The sequence below is a fragment of the Patiria miniata genome, unplaced genomic scaffold, assembly GCF_015706575.1.
Source record: "Patiria miniata isolate m_02_andy unplaced genomic scaffold, ASM1570657v1 HiC_scaffold_3, whole genome shotgun sequence".
In the NCBI taxonomy this organism is placed as follows: domain Eukaryota; kingdom Metazoa; phylum Echinodermata; class Asteroidea; order Valvatida; family Asterinidae; genus Patiria; species Patiria miniata.
This window is the reverse complement of record NW_024037069.1, coordinates 46,217,949-46,240,758: the sequence shown is the minus strand read 5'-3', so window position 1 is coordinate 46,240,758 and position 22,810 is coordinate 46,217,949. Positions and strand designations below refer to the sequence as shown.

At 39.6% G+C, this 22,810-nt stretch overlaps 1 protein-coding gene across 3 annotated transcripts; it reads right to left on the bottom strand.

Moving 5' to 3' along the window:
• Nucleotides 1–28: 28 nt before the first annotated feature.
• Nucleotides 29–21,289, bottom strand: LOC119737935 (sodium-independent sulfate anion transporter-like). Of its 3 annotated transcripts, XM_038212609.1 has the most exons (19): nt 21,271–21,289; nt 21,032–21,114; nt 19,035–19,257; nt 17,684–17,900; nt 16,482–16,647; nt 15,638–15,692; nt 13,945–14,044; nt 10,844–10,995; nt 9,943–10,015; nt 9,142–9,192; nt 7,966–8,026; nt 6,868–7,064; nt 6,031–6,224; nt 5,196–5,363; nt 3,734–3,799; nt 2,396–2,486; nt 1,733–1,736; nt 1,641–1,645; nt 29–1,362 (listed from the first exon to the last, which is right to left on the bottom strand). In XM_038212609.1, the coding sequence occupies exons 3-19, from the start codon at nt 19,233–19,235 to the stop codon at nt 1,358–1,360; spliced, it is 1,806 nt and encodes a 601-aa protein (XP_038068537.1). In that variant the 5' UTR covers nt 19,236–19,257; nt 21,032–21,114; nt 21,271–21,289; the 3' UTR covers nt 29–1,357. The 3 variants fall into 3 exon arrangements, with proteins under 3 accessions (XP_038068537.1, XP_038068538.1, XP_038068539.1); XM_038212610.1 differs by lacking the exon at nt 21,271–21,289 and having other exon boundaries at nt 21,070–21,264; XM_038212611.1 differs by lacking the exons at nt 1,641–1,645; nt 1,733–1,736; nt 21,271–21,289 and having other exon boundaries at nt 21,032–21,264.
• Between the last annotated feature and the right edge of the window lie 1,521 nt (nt 21,290–22,810).

Genomic DNA, 22,810 nt, shown 5'->3' with positions numbered 1-22,810 from the left:
GGGGTTGAGTAAATACCACCCTTAACCACCCCCCCCCCCCCCTCCACCCACCAAATTAAAGGGAAACTAAAGTTGCAATTCCTGTACACTAATTTTACTCTTTTCTATAAATAAATTTTTAACTTGTGTATTTTTATTCCAAGCAAAAAGCCTCCTTTTTCTTCTCTTTTTTGGATGTTTGCAACCCTCTGAAAAAAAGCCTTTTGTTTTGGGCACAAACAGATCCACTTTGCGAGCAGACTGGTTTCGGTCCAGGTCCGTACATTATCTATGCTGATTGTGGGTTGGGAAGCGGCCTACCCCGTGAGAACGTACTTATTGTCTGGCAGCCAATAAATTCTGAATTGTAAAGTAATATTTCAGCAACTAAACATGGGCAGATTTGATTTGGTCAATGTCTCATTCAAAAAATGGAATATATTTTCGGGATGAAATACGAAAATAGCATGGAGAACGTAACTTTTAATATTAATATTGGCTATGTGTACAATACCAAACCACGAATATTTTTCCTTCAGCATACTTAAGAATGAATGTATCTGTAACTGTCCATGTAGTTCCAATGATACTATTACTTATCCTGTGGGCACCAATGGAACACGGACTAATGTAGTGCGTCTGTGTCCCACATACCACGAGGCTGAATACCACTCGGCCGTATGTTGAACACTATAGTTTTTTACATTTTCCGTGTTCCACGAGTGCGATTGTGATGACAATTTATCTTTAAGCAAACTTAAGCGCAGTAAAGTTGGAACTCACATGCTTTACATGAACATTTTAGCGGTTTAGGGCATGCAGTGAGAATGTCGCTAGCATCTTGAAATACATGTAGCGCAATTCGCAGGGTGCGATATAGACCCTGCGATACAGTATATAATAACACCGTTGTTGCCATGGATTGACCAATTAGGATCGAGGAAACAAGTTTGCTTGAAGATAAATATGTATACCACTTTGACATATGTATAGCAACTGTTACAAAAACATGCCTTCATCTAAAAAAAAAACCTTTAAGACTGGCAACACAAAGAAAGCTCCAACAGTACGATTACTTCTGAAAGTCAAAAGGTTAATAAATGCAAATAACTACAGTTCTCAGCCAACTGAATTGCACAGTTTTTATGGCACTTTTACTTTTTGTACATTGGAACAGCACTTAAAAGTAATAACATTGCCTCACTTGAATTCACGTTATTCTCATGAATTTGCAAGATTATGTCTTGGAATAAGTAGCAATAGGCAATGCAGACAGGATGAGTTTGCAAGAATGTCGGAAGACGACTTCATTTATCATTCATAACTTACAGGAAGATACGCACACACTTGTTGATGGACGTAAACTTCTCAAAGTTCCTCAGCCTGATTTAAAACAAACAAAAAAAGTATTCAAGTAAATCTAAAAAATAAAGCGAAGTCAAAATGTAGAAGATGCTGGATCTACAGAAAACACGAAAACACAAACAAGGCCCCGATTTTATGAATAGGTCTCTCTCAAACGACGTCACTTCCTACTGATTGCCACGTGCATCAGCATTTTGGGCGTCAAATTTTCGTGATGTGCATTGGCCGCACCGTATTTCGAAGAAACCATGCGCGAGTGTTTAGAACATTTTGCAATTGTAATTCTGAAATAGTGCTTTCTATCGTATCGACAATCTCACAGCGCTTTATAATTATTCCCCCGTTCATCAGGCTAAGAGAACATGCAGCAGCCGCGTCTCTCTCTCGGTCCTCTACCCTCACAGGTACCCATTTATACTCCTGGGTGGAGAGAGGCAATTCAGGCCTTTCACAATGTAGTGCGCCACCAAGAGTTTGTCACGGAGTGTTCAATTTTCCCAGTGCATTGTGGGAGATGGTCGGCAAATTAGCAGCGCGGGCTATTTGAAATTATTAGTTTGTCCGGTCAGTAGTTTTGTAAACATATGATTCGCATATCTGTTTGCCCTATTTTTTTCATTTTATCAATATGGTGTTTTTTGTAAGGCGGCAGAATGCTATGCCCCAATCAATAACAACTTAGCTCAAGTTGTCTACTGACACTCGTTCAAATGGGCCATGTTTTGTCGACCGTAAACTTGAACAATTGACTCTCAGTGGCAGGCTCTTGGTGGTGCACTGCATTGTGAAACGCCCGAATTGTAGTTAAGTGTCTTGCCCAAGGGCACAAACAACCATGTTACTTCAATAAATTTCCATCAAAGAGACGGAAAGAGAGGTGCACATTTCCTGACAGGTTTTTCATACTCATAGAAAGCATTCGCAAGCTCTTTCTGCATTTACTATTGGAAATCATTTGTTAACATTAGAAACATTTGCGCAACACACCTCGAAACTACAACTTTGGACAGGCACACATTTTTTTGTCAGTCATCAAGGATTAAAAACTAACTTTCTTCCAAGCTTCTGAGGGCATCCTGTACCGTGCTGTGAATAGACATGCCATCTAAATCAGCCTTTTGAAGTAAAGCCTTCACATTGGGCTGCAAGATGAAAAAACACAAACGTTAACATGAATATTCCGACTAATATTGTAAGTGAAGCAATGACAACCAACACTATGGAGTGAAAAGGGAATGTCCACAATCTCCCTGTGTATGACAATGTCTGAAATGTACTCATTAGTGCCCTATCCAAAATTTGGAAATTATTATAGTCGGGCAGATTGGTGCACAATTTGATGGAATTGTTCATTTGATGATAAAAGCATGAAATTTGGCACACAGTCAGAGTATGTCATGGGAAAGATATCTGGCAATAGGGCCATCGCAGATTTGTCCTTTGAAAAAAATATCATAAAATAACGTTTTGAAAATTTTGAAAATTGCTTGCTATTCTATGGTGTTTTTTTCAAAGGACAAATCTGCGATGGCCCTATAGCCAGATATCTTTCCCGTGACATATTCTGACTGCGTGCCAAATTTCATGCTTTTATCATCAAACTGAACAATCTTATCACCAATCTGCTATTATATAGTGCATTTCAGACATTTTGTCCAAAAACAAAGTGACGGCAGACATTTTTGGGGTCATCTATCTTTAGAACGTCTCCATACTAGCATTAGCTGAACATAAGTCATGACTTGAATTAAAAGTCCATTAGTAAGGGAATAAATGTGTGCTAGGGAGGTGTTAAACACTATGTTTAAGACTGGTTGGAGTCTGGAATGCTGATATTTACCCGAGGCGAACCCCTTCATAATACCTTTTTCGGTCATAAAATCAAAACTGTTCGGTCCAAAAGTCAAAACACACCTCTAGCTAAATAATGGAGTGTCCAGCTCGTGAGCAAGACGTAAACAACTCCTTTCATGGAGATTGGCGCACGCGTACTGCACGATGACGCGCAGATGCAGCTGTGGAGAGTGCGTCGTGAATTTACGACTATAAAATATTGACTCACTGGTAGTATTGCGCATGCCTATATGTGAGGATTGTGAACGTTCAACCAATAAAATTTCATTAAAATCCAAATTTCATGTGACACTGAAAAAGTGTTTAAGACCAACCAGCCGGTCTTATCATCCCTTTAAGACTGGCCACGTGACAGACTCTCAACTAATAGGAATGGGTAAACTGTATTAGGTATCTATGAATATTAGATTAGCCCTTTGACATACAGTGAAACTAACAGCCAGAAGTGGAAATGGTCATAGAGGTCACAGACAGCCAGCATTTTCAACCCTCAGTTCATGCATGATTTTTTTGTAGAAACATGCAAATGACTCACCTTTGTACACGCAAATAAAAGCTCAGCGTTGGCTTTCTTGAAGTCATTCAAGGCATCGTTTAACCCCTGGAAACAAATCAACAAACAGTAATAACCATAATACCTCTAATGCTTGAAGGACCACTTTGGTGTCATTTTGCCTGCAATGTGTGGGTGGGCTAGTCTATGTAATAGACCATGGCGAAAGGTCTATTATGCCTGAACAGATTCGCTGATAATTAGGCAAGACCCTGCCTCTTGACCTCCTAGATTGTGACCAATCAGCGGGCACTTTCTATATCAGGTCTTCGGTCATTCACCCGTTGCGCCTCATAGACAATTGGATATAAAAACATGTGTCACGCGCTCTGTATCATGTTACACAAAATTGCGCGCGGCTGCTGTTGTATTACAAAACACCGCATTCAAATTGACCAATCAAACCATTTAGTCCTGATTTAGGAATGTTATGACGTCATGATTTAGTAAAGTCAACTCCGATTGGCTGGCGCGTGGCTTGCATATATCTGCATGTCTAGACATATCAGACGTTATACACGACTTGCCTCCGTGGATAATGGGTGATACTCAGACTATGAGTGGGCAGGCCATCGATTAGTCCATAAGTATGGGTATATGTACAGACATCGACAGTTGAGTATTCGGCATAAATCATGCTCACGCATAAACTCTGCTCATGTGAAAGACACTATGTCTTTGTACACATTCAGAAGTCATGCGTACTTCACACTATATGCATGCGAACCAGTAGGCACACGCAGTGCTATAGGGAGATCAGTGGGCGTGTCCTGTTCACAAGGCTCATGAAAGTGGTAAAAAAGCACCCTCTCTTGTCCGCGCACAGGGCCAATACATACTTGGTTTACTTTTCTTAAGATGGAATTCGGGCGATTAACAATGCAGTGCGCCATCAAGAGTTTGCCATGGAGAGTTAACTTTTCAAGTTTACGGTCGACAAAACATGGCCCGATTGAATGAGTGTCAGTAGACAACTTGAGCTAATTTGCTATAGATTGGGGCGTAGCGTTCTGTCGCCTTGTCAACAATCACCATATTGATAACAAGAAAAAAAAAGGGGAAACATATTCTCGAATTGTACGCTTACAACACTACTGACTGGAAAAACGAACAGTTTCCAATGTCCCGCGCTGCGAATTTGTTGACTATTTCCCACAATGCAATGGGAAAAATGAACTCTCCGTGGCAAACTCTTGGTGGCGCACTGCATTGTGAATCGCCCGAATTTACATCAGAGTGATGCAAATTCCATATTGGGTGTTGACCTTTACCAACGTATTTTACAAACACTGTATATATACAGTGTGTTGTCCCTAGTGATTGTTTGAAAAGATACGCAGGTAAATCATACAATGCATTTGTAAAGGGTAAAAACCCAATATTGAAAATACTTGGTTTAACAGCACATTTTGCGCAAGGAAAAATGTTAACTGGCTGTACGTACCTCCACAATGGTGTAATCGAGTCCCGACACACAGCTGAAATCCACTATAACTGGCCGTGTATAATCCTTCTCATGGAGTTGTTCATTAAGGACATCCACTATGTACTCTGTAGATGGGTAGTATACACTGTTGGCAAGCTGGACCACTACTGCCGCTGTGGACCGCACCTTGGATGTACCAAAGGTCAAAAGTATCATTGGTATTTCATTTTTTTCAATTTTTGCAATCTTGAATCTATACTACAAACCAAAATGTAAAATTAGGGTGAATTAAAGGGAATATACAACATTTGCAAACATTGAAAAATAAAACTACCAAGTTTTTACGAAATACCTCACTAGGATGTTGGTAAATGACAGTCTCAAGCATCTTGTAAAATTATGGCACCTGGTGTGAAGTCATTTTCAAGAAAATGGTATTTTTGTATACATTTCCAACGGTGGTCGGCCGACCAGCGTTGGAAAAACCTAACTATTTTTCAACTACTGCTCCAAATTTACACTTTTTTTAGTCCAAATTTTGTTTGCTATTGGTTACATGTTCATGAACGGGTGCAGGCCAGCTAGACTGGTTCCCTTGCCTTACAATTTTCCATCATCTATAAATTGATCCATTTTATATTCTGTGGAGTCAGGGAACCAGACTACTTGAACAATTTTGTTTTTCTTGGTTTTTCCACCCTTTTCGAACACAAAACTTCAAAAATGTCAGTGTAACAATATTTGATCTATTATACTAACCCCTCAAATAGTTCATTTCTGAAAATTACAGCAAAAGCCAATGATGTACATTCCCTTTAAGGGTGACTATGGATTCAATACAAGGGATCTTTACCTGAACATGTGTTTCCACATCTACAGGTCTTGCCATCTGCCCAGATGATAATGGCTCCAACACCTTGATGCCAGGCCTAGCTATGTAGTACATCATAATCAGCAGATCCACGGCTATTCCGATAGCAGTGCCATAGGCTACACCCACAAACAGGGATGATATACACGTGGCAGCAAAGGCTAGAAGCTCTATTTCTGCAACACAAAAACACCACATGAAAAGTATTAACCTTCCTGCTATTGAAAGAGTCACAGACAGTCAGAATTTCAATCCACCTCCCCTGCTATACTTTTAACACGGGCGAGTCACGAGCAGTCAGATCATATGTCAAGCAAGCACTGTGGCACGTCAAACTCAGTCAACAGACCATGAACAGGCAGGCAAGTTGTGGTCACACCTGGTTTATCAATCAACCGGGGTCAGAGCACAGCTGTATCAAGTTACATAAACAGTCCCAGCCAGTCAATCCTGCTTTATGTAGGCTGGGAATTGTTAACTGTTGAAAACAGTCACTTGATTGCTTTTGACTGAAAGGACTCCTTGGCACAGAATGTATGTTTGCATAGTAGGGTTAAATGGTTTAAAGATGCATTCCCTGTGCTATTTGAGAGTTTCATTCGAAAATAAGATTCCTTTTCTAAATTACTAATTTTCTAGCAATACAAAAATTAGACCCTTTTGAATAGACATCGACCGAATAAAAATTGGCCTATGCTCAACTATCAAATTATTACTTTACAATATCGAATTACTGGCTGACAAGACAATAATATGGTTCTTGCAGATGTCCACAAAAAGGGGAAAAGGAGGTTTTTAAGTTGGAACAACACAACTTACTTCTCAATTTCCAAAGAGCCAACACAATCTTGTAATTGACCATCTTCAACACCGCCACGATGATAACGGACGCCAGGGCTGACTTGGGAATGTAGTAGAAGGCAGGAGTCAGAAAGCTCAGAGCCAAAATGACCACCGCTCCGGTCACCACGCCTGCTGCTGGCGATTTCACTCCACTCTGAGAATTGATGGCCGTCCTGCCAACAATGAACAATTCATTTCATGATGTAGTTGTTTAAAGACAGTATTGAGTACCGAAGTGAGTACGTCACACACACAAAATGTGTGTGAAAGACATTAGCGCGTGATTCAGCCCGTGAACCAACACGCGCACGTACTCCATTCGTTTGCACTACACTTTCCTGGTTCTAAATGACGTCACACTTTGTTACTCCATAGTGTACATTGGGGGGAGTGTGGCCTCGTGGCTAGGGTTCGTGACTCATGATCAGAGGGTCAGGGGTTCAAGTCCAGCTGCTGGCCATATGTTGTGTCCTTGGGCAAGCCACTTCACCCCCTTTTGCCTCTCTCCACCTATTAGAATGAGTACCGGCATTAGCTGAAAGTAACCTGCGATGGACTAGCATCCCATCCAGGGGGAATAGAAATATTATTTGTCTCCTTGCCATTATGTTGTGTTCTTAGGCAAGCCACTTCACCCCTACTTGCCTCTCTCCACCCAGGAGTGTAAATGGGTACTGGCATTAGCTGGGGAATAACATGTGATGGACTGGCATCCTATCTAGGGGGAGTAGAAATATTCTCAGTCGTTTCATACCAAGGAAACCAGACATAAATGATGAACGACGGGCTAATGGGCCACATTGGCTTGGGACAGACTTTACCCTACAGTGCACATCTGAGATATTCATGTTTACTTTTAGCAATAAAACTAATATCTTAGAAATAGCTTGTATTCAGAGTCTGAACTCTGTGCAACTTCCTATGATCCAAAAAGTATATGAAATATCTTTGATCTGAATAAATGTCTCGAATTCACTCCTTCATACCCTAATGCCTATTCACTGGAAAACCTTAAAATTGGGCAGCCAAAGGTGTCCGTATTTACATTTATGAAGCAATGTGTAGAAAAATTACCTGGAGAAGCTTCCTGTGACAGGGTAGGCCGACAGAAAAGATCCTGCCAAATTGCAACACCCTGAACATAGGCAAAACAAGAACGGAAATCTAAAATGTTCAATAAATGTTGATTACGTGTAATAAATGTTTACAGTGTAGGTGTATGATATACAGCATGAAGACAGCAAGACAAAGACAAAACAGATTCATTTGTTGTCTTTAAATGTGCATTTTTGGTGAGAACGGTCCTCAAACGTCCAAGTATATGGGAGAGTGTTATGATGTCGGAACAAAGGGAGACACAATGCCTTGTCCTCGGACCTAATGGTTAAGCATGACTGTGCTGTTTGTAGTTGAGTACTTTGCCAAGAGTACGAGTATGAATACGAATACCAATAAAAGTAATCGAGCATGGGTACAAGTACGAGAACTTTGTCATGAAACACCATGCCTTGTCCTCAGACCTAAAGGTTAAGCAAGACTGTGTAGTTCGTAGTCGAGTACATTTTCATGAACACGAGCATGAGTACTTTGCCAAGAGTACGAGTATAGTACGAATACCAATAAAAGTACTCAAGCATGGATACAAGTACAAGAACTTTGTCATGAAACACAATGCCTTGTCCTCAGTCCTAATGGTTAAGCAGGACTGTGCAGTCCGTAGTTGAGTACATTTTCATGAACACGAGTATGAGTATGAGTACTTTGCCAAGAGGACGAGTATGAGTAGGAATCTAATAACAGTACTCGAGCATGAGTACAAGTACAAGAACTTTGTCATGAAACACAATGCCTTGTCCTCAGACCTAATGGTTAAGCATGGCTGTGCAGTGCGTAGTTGATACATTTTCATTAATAGGAGTATGAGTATGAGTACGTTTCCAAGAGTACGAGTATGAGTGTACTAATACCAATAAATGTACTCAAGTACAAGTACTTTGTCATAAATACGAGTATGAGTATATGAGTTCAGGTAACTTTTTTTTGAGAGTACGAGTACAAGTACGGGTACATTTTCATAAGTACGAGTGCGAGTACCAAAAAAATGTACCTGAGTATGAGTACGGGTACGAGTACTACAAAACTGCGACCATGTGTTCTTCGTTATTTGCACTACTAAAGTAGCTCTCATGCCAGCCAACAAATGTTGGGATGTTAACCAATCAATACCATGTGTTTGAAAATATTACTCACCTAATGCAATAAGTTCTTGATTGGGTTCCACTTTGTAATCATTCTGTCGAGCTGCAACCAATGAAATGAATGACTGTGAAGACTAGACGTGTATGTATTTATCACAAGGGGAGAATGCTAAGTTAACCCTAACTCCCTAGCATCTGTTACTAGGAACTGGACCAAGCCCATTAAAATCCATCAATCACTGTGCATCTAATACAAAACTGTACATGACATAATGGAATCCACCACTGATGCACTGGTTGACATTCATGGACTTGCTACACATGGCTTTTAGCACAATAGCAGTACAGGAAGCTAGGCAAAATCAATCGGATACCCCTAGCACTGCTTCAGGCTATTAGGCCCAAGTCCATCATACCCCATCAACATTTAGTCACGCCAGGCCTTCTGAACCAAGTCCCCAAAAATCCACCAAAATGGGGGATGGATTTTGATGGAGTTGGGGTGGTTAGGGTTAAGTAGGCGGCAAAAACATACAGTAAACTGTGGGAAATCTATGGTAATACCACAGGAAAACTTTTCTTTTGAGTGATACAAAGGTTGTTTTGAAAAGAACTAGTGGATGCATACTTTACATTTTAATCAGTTTGCTTAATTTTTTTTTTCAATAGTTAGGTTCAAAAAAAAGGTACAGGGATTTAAAAGCTCTGACACTTTTGCAAGAAATCTAACAAGAAATGCACAAGTCGCTGGTACGTTATCGGAAATTCAAAAAAGCAAAGAAATCCTGTATGAGTAAGAGGACTTACATCCTGACATAAAGAGCTAGTAAATGCAGACGTTTGTTTTCCTTACCAAATGATTTGCCGATTGCAATAGCTTCCAGGAATCCTATCAGAGGTATCATTGCTAATCCCAGCTCAAGTACCTGAAATAAGAACAACAGCCATTTTGTTTTTGTACTCATCATTTTGTTTTGTTAAATCTTGGAACTTCATAACTTAATAATAACATAATATTAAAAAATATATAAGTACAAGTGTGCATAAGTACAAGTGTACATATATAAATGCGCCTCATCCATCTTAATGAGATGCTCAAGGCGCAGTGAAAAAAAAAACAGTTAAATGCCAATCTGTCTTAAAAAGGGTTCCAAATCTAAATCGCACCAAACATTTCACAAAAATTTTAACCCTAACTCCCTAGCGTCTTTTTCTAAGAACTGGACCGAGTTTATCAAAATCCATCAATCCATAAGCTTCCAATACAAAACTGTACATGACACTATGGAATCCACCACTGAGGCACTGGTTGACATTCATGGACTTGCTACACGTGGCTTTTAGCACAATAGCAGTACAGGAAGCTAGGCAAAATCAATCGGATACCTCTTGCAACTGCTTCAGGCTATTAGGCCCAAGTCCATCATACTCCATCAATATTTAGTCATGCCAGGCCTTCTGGACCAAGTCCCCCAAATCAACCAAAACAGGGGGGTGGATTTTGATGGAGTTGGGGCGGCTCGGGTTAATAAAATACATGTACCCTTGATTTCGTTGGGCACAATTGTTAATACAATGCAACATTGGGTTGTAATATACTTGGTCTAAAAATTGTCAACGGGAAAGAAAACGGAATTCTCCCCCCCCCCCCAAAAAAAAAGGGGGAAAAAAAAAAAACAGCCACCAAAAGAAACAAACAAAAAACACAACAAAACCACAAAAACAAGATACAAATATTTTCATTAAATACATACACTAAACAAGTCTGGCTTTGAAAAATCTGGGACTTGAAATGGCGGCAGTCCCTGCCGGACTGGTCCAGTGACTGTCACTTTATCAGCTAGTCCTTGCGTTTGTAACGTCCAAGCTATCAGGGCCGTTACGACTACTACGACGGCATTGCGGCCTAAAATAAATGAATGGAACACACACAACTCAGGATTAGCCGCCTTGATCCAATTCGGGCGATTCACAATGCAGTGCGCCACCAAGAGTTATGATGGAGCGTCCATTTTTTCAAGTAAGTTACTGTTGACAAAACATAGGCCATTTGAATGAGTGTCAGTAGACAACTTGAGCTAAATATGTTATATATTGGGGCATAGCATTTTGCCGCCTAATACCAAAAAACACCATGTTGATAAAAAGAAAAGAAAAGGGCAAACAGATACTGGAATCATACGCTTACGAAACTACTGACCGGAAAAACTAACAATTTCAACTGCGAATTTGTCGACCATCTCCCACAATGCACTAGGAAAAATGAACTCTCCGTGGCAAACTCTTGGTGGCGCACTGCATTATGAATCCACCCAAATTGAAGACTGGGTTTGATATTTTTTCTCTCCAATGCAACCAGTCCAAATTACTCACAAGTGTGGCCATGATTTACTGTGGAAGTAGAAGGTACTATCAACAAGATGAACCAAATCCCACCTTGGGAAATTTGGCAGCCAGATCCAAGAAATTCAAAGCACGCTACACCTCGTGAGTGAGCATTAGCTTGATAACAGTGTGCTTTAGGTTTGCTAGTAATTTCTCAGATCCTGCTAGATCTAGATTCTTGGTAAAAAGCAGACAGGGCTCTGGAGTGCTCTGAAACGTGCAAAACTAAATCAGGCCCACTTTACTCACAGTTTAGCTAGCAAATTTCTCCAAAAATTCCACTGGAGCCAAGAAAATGTCCTCAGTATTTCGCCAACCAAATATGCAGACTGAATTCAATTTTTAAAGGAGACTTTCCTTCAATATTTCGCACATGAGAGGGAAGTCAAGTGATTTCAACATGAGGCTAAAGACTAGACTGGTGCATGTCCAACCATGGCCCAACTTTTTGAAAAGACTGACCTCTTCAGTCAGTGTCTATAGTCTGGTGGCTTGACTATGGAGAAATGTGTAGTAAATTGCGACTAGTTCCCGCTTCATGCCACATGTTTCTTTAATTGTTTTGGCATGGTTGATTGATGCTGTACTGAAGCTGTGTTGGACTGGTTGTTTCAGGTGCCAGTCTATTTTCTTGTTTTGCATGTTTTCAATACCTTAAGTTTTGGGACTCTCATACACAGTATTGAGAGTCCCAAATTTTCGGACTAGGTAAAATGGTACGTGTACATGTAGTTAAGTCAATCACATGTCAATCAAAACTCGAATTCCAAGTCAGTCACAAGTCAAATCAGAAACTTCTGAGAAACCATGAAAACAAATGAAAAAAATAAGATTTTTATCATCTTATTTTAGGTGTTATTGGATCAGGTTGTGTGTAATTCATCTCTAAGTCAGGGGCCCCAGTGGAAATAAGCCTCTCTATAATTGGCTTTTTGGGGCTATCACAGACGAAATCTACTTTTTACAGCAATACACGTTGTGCAATATGTGCAATACACATTGTTGATTTTATCTCAAAAAAAAAATTGAAAAATAACATTGAAATTTAATTTCTTTGTTAATATCTTCTCACTTGACTTGAGACTGGATGACTTTGAAATTGGCCTGCAATCCACTTGCGATGGGCTTGTCACCAAATCTGAATCATGTTCATTCACCACAGAAACGAACCATTTCTGTTGTCAGATGTTGTGTTAAATTATAATATTGATTTCCGTATTGCGCATATACATGCTCATGGCATGGTACATCATAATTATTACCCCTGCTCATCAGGCCAACGAAAACATTCCAAAGACCATCTCAGCTCACTGCCTGAGATGGTCAGCATACAGCTCAGTTTATAACTCGGACTTCACGTTTGGACTTATGTTTTGTCTGCAACTAATATCCCAGTGGTCTGGACTTGAGATATTACAGTTTCATTAAAGCCCGAGTCCATCATTTGCAGCTATCCAAAAAAGTAACGGGCGTAATTATTGTTGAAAAACATACTAGTTGAAAGATAGTAAGGGGACTAAACTCCCTGTGAAATTATCCTTTCTGGCAAGCTCTCATTTTGAAGAAATCAACGAAAGAAGGCATTTCCAACGGTGCTTCTTAAGAAGCACCGTAGGAAAATTTAAATTAGTTGTTTGTTTTGTTATTCGGCGCAGCGCGCACAAGCATTGGAACGACGCACAGGCGCGCGCGGTTGCTATAATTCGTTGGATCAGTGCGCAACATCGCGTAAAGCTGCAATTCAAAACAATTCGAAACATGATTTAGCAACTATTGATTTTAAATTGAGATCCTAGAATGCTGTTTTTCTCGGAATATGAAGCTGAAGCTGAGCTAAAACTTCATCAAGTAAGTTGTTCAGTATCCTTCATTAGATTTTGAACACTTTTGTTGCTTCAAACGAACAAAATGCACTAATTACAAATGATGGACTATAGCTTTAAAGGGAATGTGCAACATTTGCTTTTGCTGCAATTTTCAAAAATAAATGGATTTGGAGAAATAGTATGTTATAGAAAATATTGTTAAACTGACTTGTTTCACGTTTTGGGCTTGTAGATGCTGGAAAAAAACAAGAAAACCTATCATGTTCTTGTAGTCTGGTTCCCTGACCCCACTTAAGATGAAACGAAGCAATTGATACACTTTGGGGAATTGTAAGGTCAGAGAATCAGTCTTGCAAGCTTGTACCCCTTCACAGGTGTGTAATTAATTGCAAAGAAAAGTCAGAATAACTAAATATGAAAAATTAGGAACAGTTGTTGAAAAAAGCCAGTTTTCTCCTATGCTGGTCGGCCGACCAGCGTTGGAAAAATACATTTTTTCGTGAAAATGTCAGAACACCAGGAGCCACGATTTTAAAGGATGCTTTAGAATGTCAGTCCCTAACAATCCAGTAAGGTATTTCGTGATAAATTGATCATTTCGTTTTTTTGATATTTGCAAATGTTGTATCTTTCCTTTAACCTACCTGTAGCTATAAGCCAGAGGAATTTCCATGTGCAGAGCTGGCCTCTAGAGGGAGTGTAAGATTCGTCTTTCTCCCAACTCATCTCGCGATGCTTCAACAACTGGAACACAAAATGTGGAATGAATTGATACTTAACAACAAAATTTCCAAAACAAAATGTGACCCTCCAGCACAACTTCAGTCGGAAGTCGCACAGGCAAACATTTTCGAAAGTCGGATTTAGGTACTAAAAACTAGAATAATGAATATATATATATATATCACTTTTAATAAAGTTAATTTGTAAAATTTACTAAGGAGTTCATTTGGGAAACTCCTTGTTTTGGGAAACTTCTTGGGCAATTTTTTCGGGGGGTTTTTTTTTGGTTAACTTTGAGAGGCCAGAAAAATGGGAATGAAAATACCTATATATCTGTCAGATTTTGTCCGATTCCCATATTCTATAAATCATTGGAAAGCTTATTCAAAGTCCTTTCCAATGAGCCCCAAATCCCAGTTTGCAAAAATTGGTCCTTGTGACTGGTCTTGTGCTGGTGGGTCACAATACACATACCGACCAATACATGTACAAATACAGTAAGTACAATAAGGAGACACAGCTAATGTTGCCGATCTTCTAAACCCCATAGTAGTTCCTCAGGACTACCCTGCTAAATCCAACAGAGTCCAACCGGAGTTTCCTGCTCAATCCACTGGACCTTATTTTCAGTTGCCTGTTGGATCCACCATTTTGCATGAGGAATGTACACAAGGGGTTTACTGCTCAATCCAACAGGCTCCATCGGGTATATGACATAGTTGGATTCTGTTGGATTCAGCAGGGTTAGGGTTAATGCCCCATTATTTCGGGACAATTTTGAACCTCGCTTCCAGTCAAGTGAGTATTGAGTGTGCCAGTGCATACCTGCCACCAGTGTGCTACCAACTCATCAGAAAATGTCTAATAGTTTTCTGAAACTGTTTTCCTCGCCTGAGTGAATGCAATTTTCCCATTTTTTCCATACATATGCTCATGAACACCATAGTAGAATCCTGCAGTTTTGGATACCTTGTTAAAGGGAAGATACAACATTTGCAAACATCAAACACGAAATGATCACATAATCACGAAATACCTTACTGGATTATTAGGGAATGACAGTCTTAAGCATTCTGTCAAATCGTAGCTCCTGGTGCGCTGACATTTTCAAGAAAATTTGTATTTTACCAACGCCGACCGACCAGCGTTGGATAAAATTGGTGTTTTTTTTCCGAAAACTGCTCCCAATTTTTTTAATTTAGTTATTCTGCTTTTTCTTTGTAATTGTTGATTACAAACCTGTGAAGGAGTACAAGCCTGTTAGACTACTTCCCTGACCTTACAATTCCCCAAAGTCTAGAATTTACTCCGTTTCATCTTAAGTGGGATCAGGGAACCAGACTACAAGAACATGATTGGGTTTCTTGGTTTCTTGGTTTCTCCAGCATCTAACGAGCCCAAAGAGTGAAACAAGTCATTTTAACAATATTTGCTATAGCATACTAATCCTCCAAATCCATTATTTTTTAAACTTGCAGCAAAAGCAAATGTTGTACATTCCCTTTAATTCTTCTTAAAAGGAGCCTGTAACGAAAACAAAGACTTTCTCACAAGAAAAAAATAAAATTATTATTACACAAGGAAGTCATTAAGAAATCGATTAAAAAAACTCACCTGTAAAGCTAGAAGAATAACAATGCTGCATATACCGATCACAACATCCCATGGACTGAAAGAAAGAAAACAGAACTGGTTTATTAAAGTACAAACTAAAAAAAATAGGTAGTGCAGTTATTGCACACAAAAAATCTGATGGCTTAAAGGGAATGTACATCATTGGCTTTTGCTGTAATTTTCAGAAATGAACTATTTGAGGGGTTAGTATAATAGATCAAAATATTGTTACACTGACATGTTTGAAGTTTTTGTGTTCAAAAATGCTGGAAAAACCAAGAAAATCAAAAATGTTCAAGTAGTCTGGTTCCTTGACTCCACTAAAGATAAAATGGATCAATTTATAGATGCCGGAAAATTGTAAGGTAAGGGAACCAGTCTAGCTGGCCTGCACCTGTTCATGAACATGTAACCAATAGCAAACAAAATTTGGACTGAAAAAAGTGTAAAGTTGGAGCAGTAGTTGAAAAATAGTTAGGTTTTTCCAACAGTGGTCGGCCGACCACCGTTGGAAATGTATACAAAAATACCATTTTCTTGAAAATGACTTCACACCAGGTGCCATAATTTTACAGGATGCTTTAGACTGTCATTAACCAACATCCTAGTGCGGTATTTCATAAAAACCTGGTAGTTTTATTTATTGATGTTTTCAAATATTGTATATTCCCTTTAAGAGGAGAGATTTGAAGATTCCTGAAATAAACCATTATTAGCAGTAACAGGGATGGCCCAAGTGACACGTTTTGTAGGTATACTAGAAAGTAAGTTATGCATGGATCCCAAAACCTGTACATGCAAAAATTTTAATTTGATGTTGAACGAAAGGTAAACTTGAACCTACTTTGTTTCTTTGATGTGCTGAAATGTCATAATAAGATCGTCCAGAAATGTCTCGGAGCTGAAGTGTATACCGAGTATGTGTTTGACCTGTCCGAATGCAATAGTGATTGCAGATATGGAGGTGAATCCTGCTATAACGCCGGCCGAGATGAAACCAGTCAGGGCACCTGATGGAAAAAGGTATAAAACAGTGTTCCCACAGAAATCTTTAAATAAAATTCCATGACCTTTTTCATGACTTTACCATGCCTTTTCCAGGGGCGGATCTAGCTTTTAGGAAATGGGGGGTGTTTGATGTCAAGGCAGGGGTTTGAGCGAAGGTGGAAAATTTTGAAATGTACGAGGCTTTCTCCTGCATTCTAAAGCCCCCCAAAAAAAGTCTCCAGTTTCTGGTATGCGCGCGCGTCGCCGTAGCCATGCACGTCTGCAAAATGAAAAAAAAAAATTGTCAATGAAAGATGATGTCTCAAAACCGCCAAACTCGCTGGTTTGACTGGAATTCTGCTGCTGCACAATTTTAACGTTTTTTAGATTGGGTTATGGTCGAGAATAAGCTTTATGTGGCCTCTCTGGACTCCCATACATTTGCACTAAGTTTAGTCGGGCACCATTTGCAGTCATCAGCTGACATTTGAAGCAAAAAAAATCAGGTAAAAAAAAAAAAAAAAAGCTGCGTCGCCGCACCACTTTTTGGGCAAGCTCCATACCAGAAACCGGAGACTTTTTTGTTTGGCCTAAGGCAATTTGAGAATAAATTGAAGACCTTTTGCATTCCATCTATTATTTTGTTGCCCCATTCTATTAATATCATAACACTGGTCAGCAGCTGAACAGGGGGAGGGGGGGTCTACTGTTTCCAGGACGAATTACAGGCTTTCTATGACCAATTCATATTTGTTTGGCAACTTAGGAGCATATTAGCATTACATTAGCCAGCCATCTCGCTGAGGCAAGGGACGCCACTCCCTTTCAGCCTTCCAGTTCGACACAAGACCACTGAGCACCACAAAGGAAAATGAATATAAACATGAGTACAATATTCTCATCTGAATAACTGCATGTAGTGACTTGACTTTAAACTTGACAACTTAAAGATTGAATATTGATTTATTTGAATTCACCTCATGGTGTCTTTTAAGTTTTGGCTTTCCTTGGCTTGCGACCCTTAGATTTGCTAGATCCACCCTTGGGGCTTCAACTTACCCAAGTGGAGAAAGCCCAACATGAACTGCACCACACCGGCAAAGAAAGCCAAGAGGACCGCATAGGCAGGATCATGCAGCAACGGATTCTTGGGGTCAGTCTTGCCAAACGTTGCAACAAGAAGCGACATGATGGCAGTGGGTCCGACACTTATATCTTTGCTGGTGCCAAGAAAGCAATAGACAAAGCATCCCATGTAGGCCGAGTAAAGACCATACTGCGAGAAAGGGAACAGTCATCTACAATAAATTCAGAATATACTTCAGAAAGAACAAGTCACACCCCCTCCCCCCCCCCCCCCCACCCTAAAAAAAAACACCCAAATTGTTTGTTGTGTTTCACTGTGCATCAATTGGTTTTGTACGTGATCGTGGGTGAATGGCACTCTCAGCTACATCATGGTCATGAACCACACCATATATCAGACAACGGCAATTGTACAGTTTTGGGCCCCGTTCCTATAAGAGAAGGAAAATCCACTTTTAGATTTTTTAAACTTATCCAACTTGTTAGCAAATTTTAAATCAACAGGAAATAATTGATAGAGGTCTCTGTTTTTAGTTTCTGAGAATTTTTTTGGGGGGGGAAAACGCTGACGGAGATGACAAAATGCTACATGAAAAAGAATGGCCATCATTGCAATACACCATAAGGAGCGACAAAAAAAACAACATGTTTAGCATCCCTGCCCGCTTCCTTATTTGAGACCGCCCCCTTTTTTCTTTTCTTTTTCTAAACCGAAAAATTTATAAATTTTAAACAGTAACATCATTTTGAACTCTTTAACTGTTGGCATCTATTCTAGCACATATAAAGCTGGTATGCCATTTCCTGAGTCCAAGTGGCGGCCATTTTAAAACAAAAGCTGGTGGCAATCTTTTAAAAATAGCCCAGTCGGGCAGCCATTTTGGAGGGGAAAAAAAAGGATCTCCTTCCTTTTTTTCTTTTGAAAAGGCAGGACGCTAAACATTTTTAGGGGGCATTTATACAGGGTGAGTATAAAAAAACCGAAACCCATATGTCGGGTCTATTGTTTTATTGAAGTTCTGCATGTAGCACTTTCAAAATCTAGGATATGAAAGCCCAATTCATAAGCTTTCTTTTAGTACAAAAATCATTCAAATCGCTCATGTACTTTTCAAGTTACGGTATTTTAAACTCAAGCACCGTTTTAAGGTTCTGTCCACGGATCACAAAAAAAGGTGTGCGTTCTTTCAGCGAAACAAAAACAATTTTACACACATCCCTATGTGATTTGTTTTCGTTTTGCTGAAAGAACACTGAACCAAAAACAATGGTCCCAAAATTTGGGACCAAAAATAATCCCCTTTTTCAATCAACGGTCACCAACCTGAATAGGAAGCTTGGCAATACTAGCGTAGGCCAGACCCTGAGGTAAGACAGTTAGAGCCACCGTCAGTCCAGCTATGAAGTCATGCAACAAGAACGGCAGACGATACCTCGGTAGCCATATGCTGATAGGAAACCGCTTTTGCCAACTCAGTTTGCTGCAGTAGCTCTGAACGGCACCTCGCACGTTGACACCTTCCATTTCTGCAGGACAAATCTACAATCTGTGGCCGAGAGTAAAGTAGAGAAGGAAAGAATGAAGTATCCTGCCTGCACTTTCAGAATTACAAAATGTTCAGCTTACCTTGCTTCTAGAGTATGATAATATAATATTTACACCTGATGAGAAATATTGCCACAATATTGGAGTGCCGCGCTTACAATAGTTTGAACTTGTTGAAGGTCTTCGACTTCTACTTCTAGTAGTAGTGGCATGATTAAAGAAACATACAAATTACAAAATAATACAAGGTGATACCACATGACCTCTTATTATTTGGCAAACTCAGTGCAGTCTTCCATATCACAACACTAAAGACATGTTAGCCCCATAAATGTGGCCAATTTACTGGACTACCTCCGTAAATAAAGGCCACACTTGGAACATGTACAAAAACATGTAGAACTTTGTCAAATTTTGATTTTCACATTTAGGTTTAGTTTGTAGTTTATTTTTGCTTTAGAAGCATACTCACCCTCTTTATACGCTAATCAGAAAGTGCTGCCTTTTTCAGATGTCTATTTTTTGTGAAATTTCCAGATTCGTTTGCCTACGTTTGCATATCAAAACATGAAATTTCACGAAACCAAACTTCTGAAAAAGGCAACACTTTCTGATCAGCCTATAAAGAGGGTGAGTATGCTTCTAAAGCAAAAATAAACTACAAACTAAGCCTAAATGTGAAAATCAAAATTTGACAAAGTTCTACATGTTTGTGTACATGTTCCAAGTGTGGCCTTTATTTACGGAGTTAGTCCAGTAAATTGGCCACATTTATGGGGCAAGAGACATGTGTGAGTGAGAGGTCGAGAGAAAAAATTCTAGGAAACACTGTTGCAACCTGACGCCACTTTTTTCTTCATTTTTCATTTCAATGAAGGTCATTCATAGCAAATATGATGTTAAGACATGAATCTGGGACTAGGAAATATTTCCAATTTTGTTAGGATACTTAGAAATGTTCTTGACGCTCCATGAAGTGGCGTCAGGTTGCACCTTTTTTCCCAAATTCTCCCACAGTCCCAGTGTTCTCAATGATATTGATAACCTTCATTTTCAGAATTTCTCCTTTTTTCAATTTGTTGGGGGTTGCGGAAACATCTGATAGGCACATTAAGGGAAAGAATGTTGCAACGTGATGCTACAGCGGTGTGTACAAAGTCTATGGAGAGCAAGAATTGTTTTTAAAGTATTTCCTAACAAAAATGGAAATGTTTCTCAGTCACAGATTCATGTCTTATCGTCATTTTTGCAAGACATATGAAGAAAAAAAGAAGCGTCGGGTTGCAACATTCTTTCCTCATTATGAACATGATGAATGAGTTTTTTTTTAAGAAGTGGCTATCGTTACGGCAGTCGTTGTTTAGCGCCCTCTACGATACTTTTTTGATACGCACGCAGGTATATAATTATTTGTTTCCACACGATTTAGCGATCAGTGTGACAGCTCAGTCGATAGAGGGTAGGATTTTGCACCGCGAGGTTGCGGGTTCGAATCTCAGTTTTGCACTCGAATTTTTTTCCTTTTCTAACCTGAGGCTTTAGAGGATTTTTTTTAAAAGGGAAATAAAGTCCGAATTTCATAACGTTCAAATTCACTTTTTTCCTTCTATTTTTCTAATTTGATATTTTCTTGTCATGTTTTTATAAAAGTTGCAGTCTACCGTAACAATAGAAAATGGGAAATGCGTTACGGCTGCCGTAACAATAGCCACTGCGGTTTTTTTTATAACATTATGATTAACAGGCCTTAAATAAGTACAAAATATTGATTTTACCTCCCACCGGTCAGCTGCATAAACGTCGAACTTGCTACCCTGTTTCTTTTGCGAGTCTTGTCTATAGCTCCATCGACATGGAGCTACAATTTATAAACAAAAAAAGCGGAGGGAATCAATGTGCAAGCTGGCATAATGGCAATTTACAATACATGGGTAAAACAAGGGAAAAGACCACAACATGAATTCGCGTCTGCAGCAAACATCAGTCATCAATGATCAAACATGGCAAAACTTACCGGTGCACAGTACCTGAGCAATTCAGCACGTGATTGAAATCACGTGACAAAATCGTTGATTGAGTTACAGATTCTCACTGGAGGGCGCTATGTCGATGGTCAGGATCTTTGGTCAGCATCTTGTTGATTAAAAGGCGCGTGCATGCAGCAGACGTACGTAGAGAGGAGACTGCACTGGCCCTACCATTGATCTCCATATACACAGACCCCGCGACTTTTACGGACAACAGATTAAAAGAAGTACAAATGTCTTCATGAAAAAAAATTAAATAATTGGGGGAGGATACCCACAACTTTCACCGATATTCAAGACAAAAATAAAGACATCTTTAATGAATTTCACTTTCTGCACATTTTTGGGGGTTTTACCGATAACAGTTTGGCGAGAATTACTTCAAATCACGCTAGCGCTCCTCCGCAAAACTGTTCAAGCGCACAGAAGCGCACAGACGCAAAACCATTCAAGTTTAAACCGCACCTAAATAACTTCCAATGTACTTTACGTTGGTCCCCATAAAAATCTCTGGAATTAATAACGGACTTACAGGCTACTGCGTCCATCAAAGAATCTTCGCTCCAACCTCAAAACATCATCTAAAAAACATCCATGTACATGTGGTTACTACCAAATCTTATGGCCAACGGACATACTGATCGACCCATCCTTGGCACTTTTTAAGACACTTGTTTGCTACCAGATAGAGACATTATGTTTGTATAATGCATGCGCTAAGTACTGTTTATGTATATAGGCCTTACACAAACTTTCGCCCTCTTTTAATACTAAAGAAGACTATATATTTCCCCCCGTTTAAATTTGATGCATGTTTATCTCCATCATTGTATGTAGGCCCCCTATATCATGAATTTAAATTAACATTATTTTGATTAAGGATGTCACTATGCACGATTGGATGTCCGATTGCATGCAGGAGTATGAAACAAGTAGTTTCTTGTACAACTCAAGTTATTCCGGGCCTGAAAATGCAATGCGAATTGCATGAATGATTTCTTGAATTTCACAAAACAATTAAATACGCCACTAAAAAGACCCCTGCACTAATAACATGTACATTGCTCGTCTGCTCATGTTTTTTTTTTACCTGCTCCTTCGTCCAATCAAATTGGCTAGATTGGCAAGAAGACGTCACCATGACCAATGAGAGACAGGCTACGCGAGCCACGCGTGCTACGTCATGGATACCGCCTCAAATACCTTCCCGTCTTAGAAAAAACGGGCATTATTAATGAAATGCAAGCCACCATTGCAACGTGAAACTTGTACGCGGGCTTACCATGGAGTCTTTGGACGAATTTGGACGCTTGGAGTCCGGCAAGTCGACCGAAAATCCGGGCCTCGTGTGTACGGGGGCAACTGCAGCATGGGCACGCACGCTGGTGTTGTGGCGCCGTCGTTATCAATAACGAAAAACTGACTTTAACTTTGCTGTAGGCCTACAGAACTTGTCGTAAGACTAATTTTACTTAACTGAACTGGACTTCGCAACCGCATTCATTTGAACGCTCATTTTGTGCTGAA

Excerpts from the sequence above, each read along its gene's own strand:
- LOC119737935 (XM_038212609.1), bottom strand. The coding sequence starts at position 19,235 with ATGGAAGGTGTCAACGTGCGAGGTGCCGTTCAGAGCTACTGCAGCAAA. Across the intron at positions 8,027-9,141 it reads TCAAGAACTTATTGCATTAG|GGTGTTGCAATTTGGCAGGA; the intron begins GTGAGTAATATT and ends GCCTATGTTCAG. Across the intron at positions 7,065-7,965 it reads GTCACAGGAAGCTTCTCCAG|GACGGCCATCAATTCTCAGA; the intron begins GTAATTTTTCTA and ends CATTGTTGGCAG.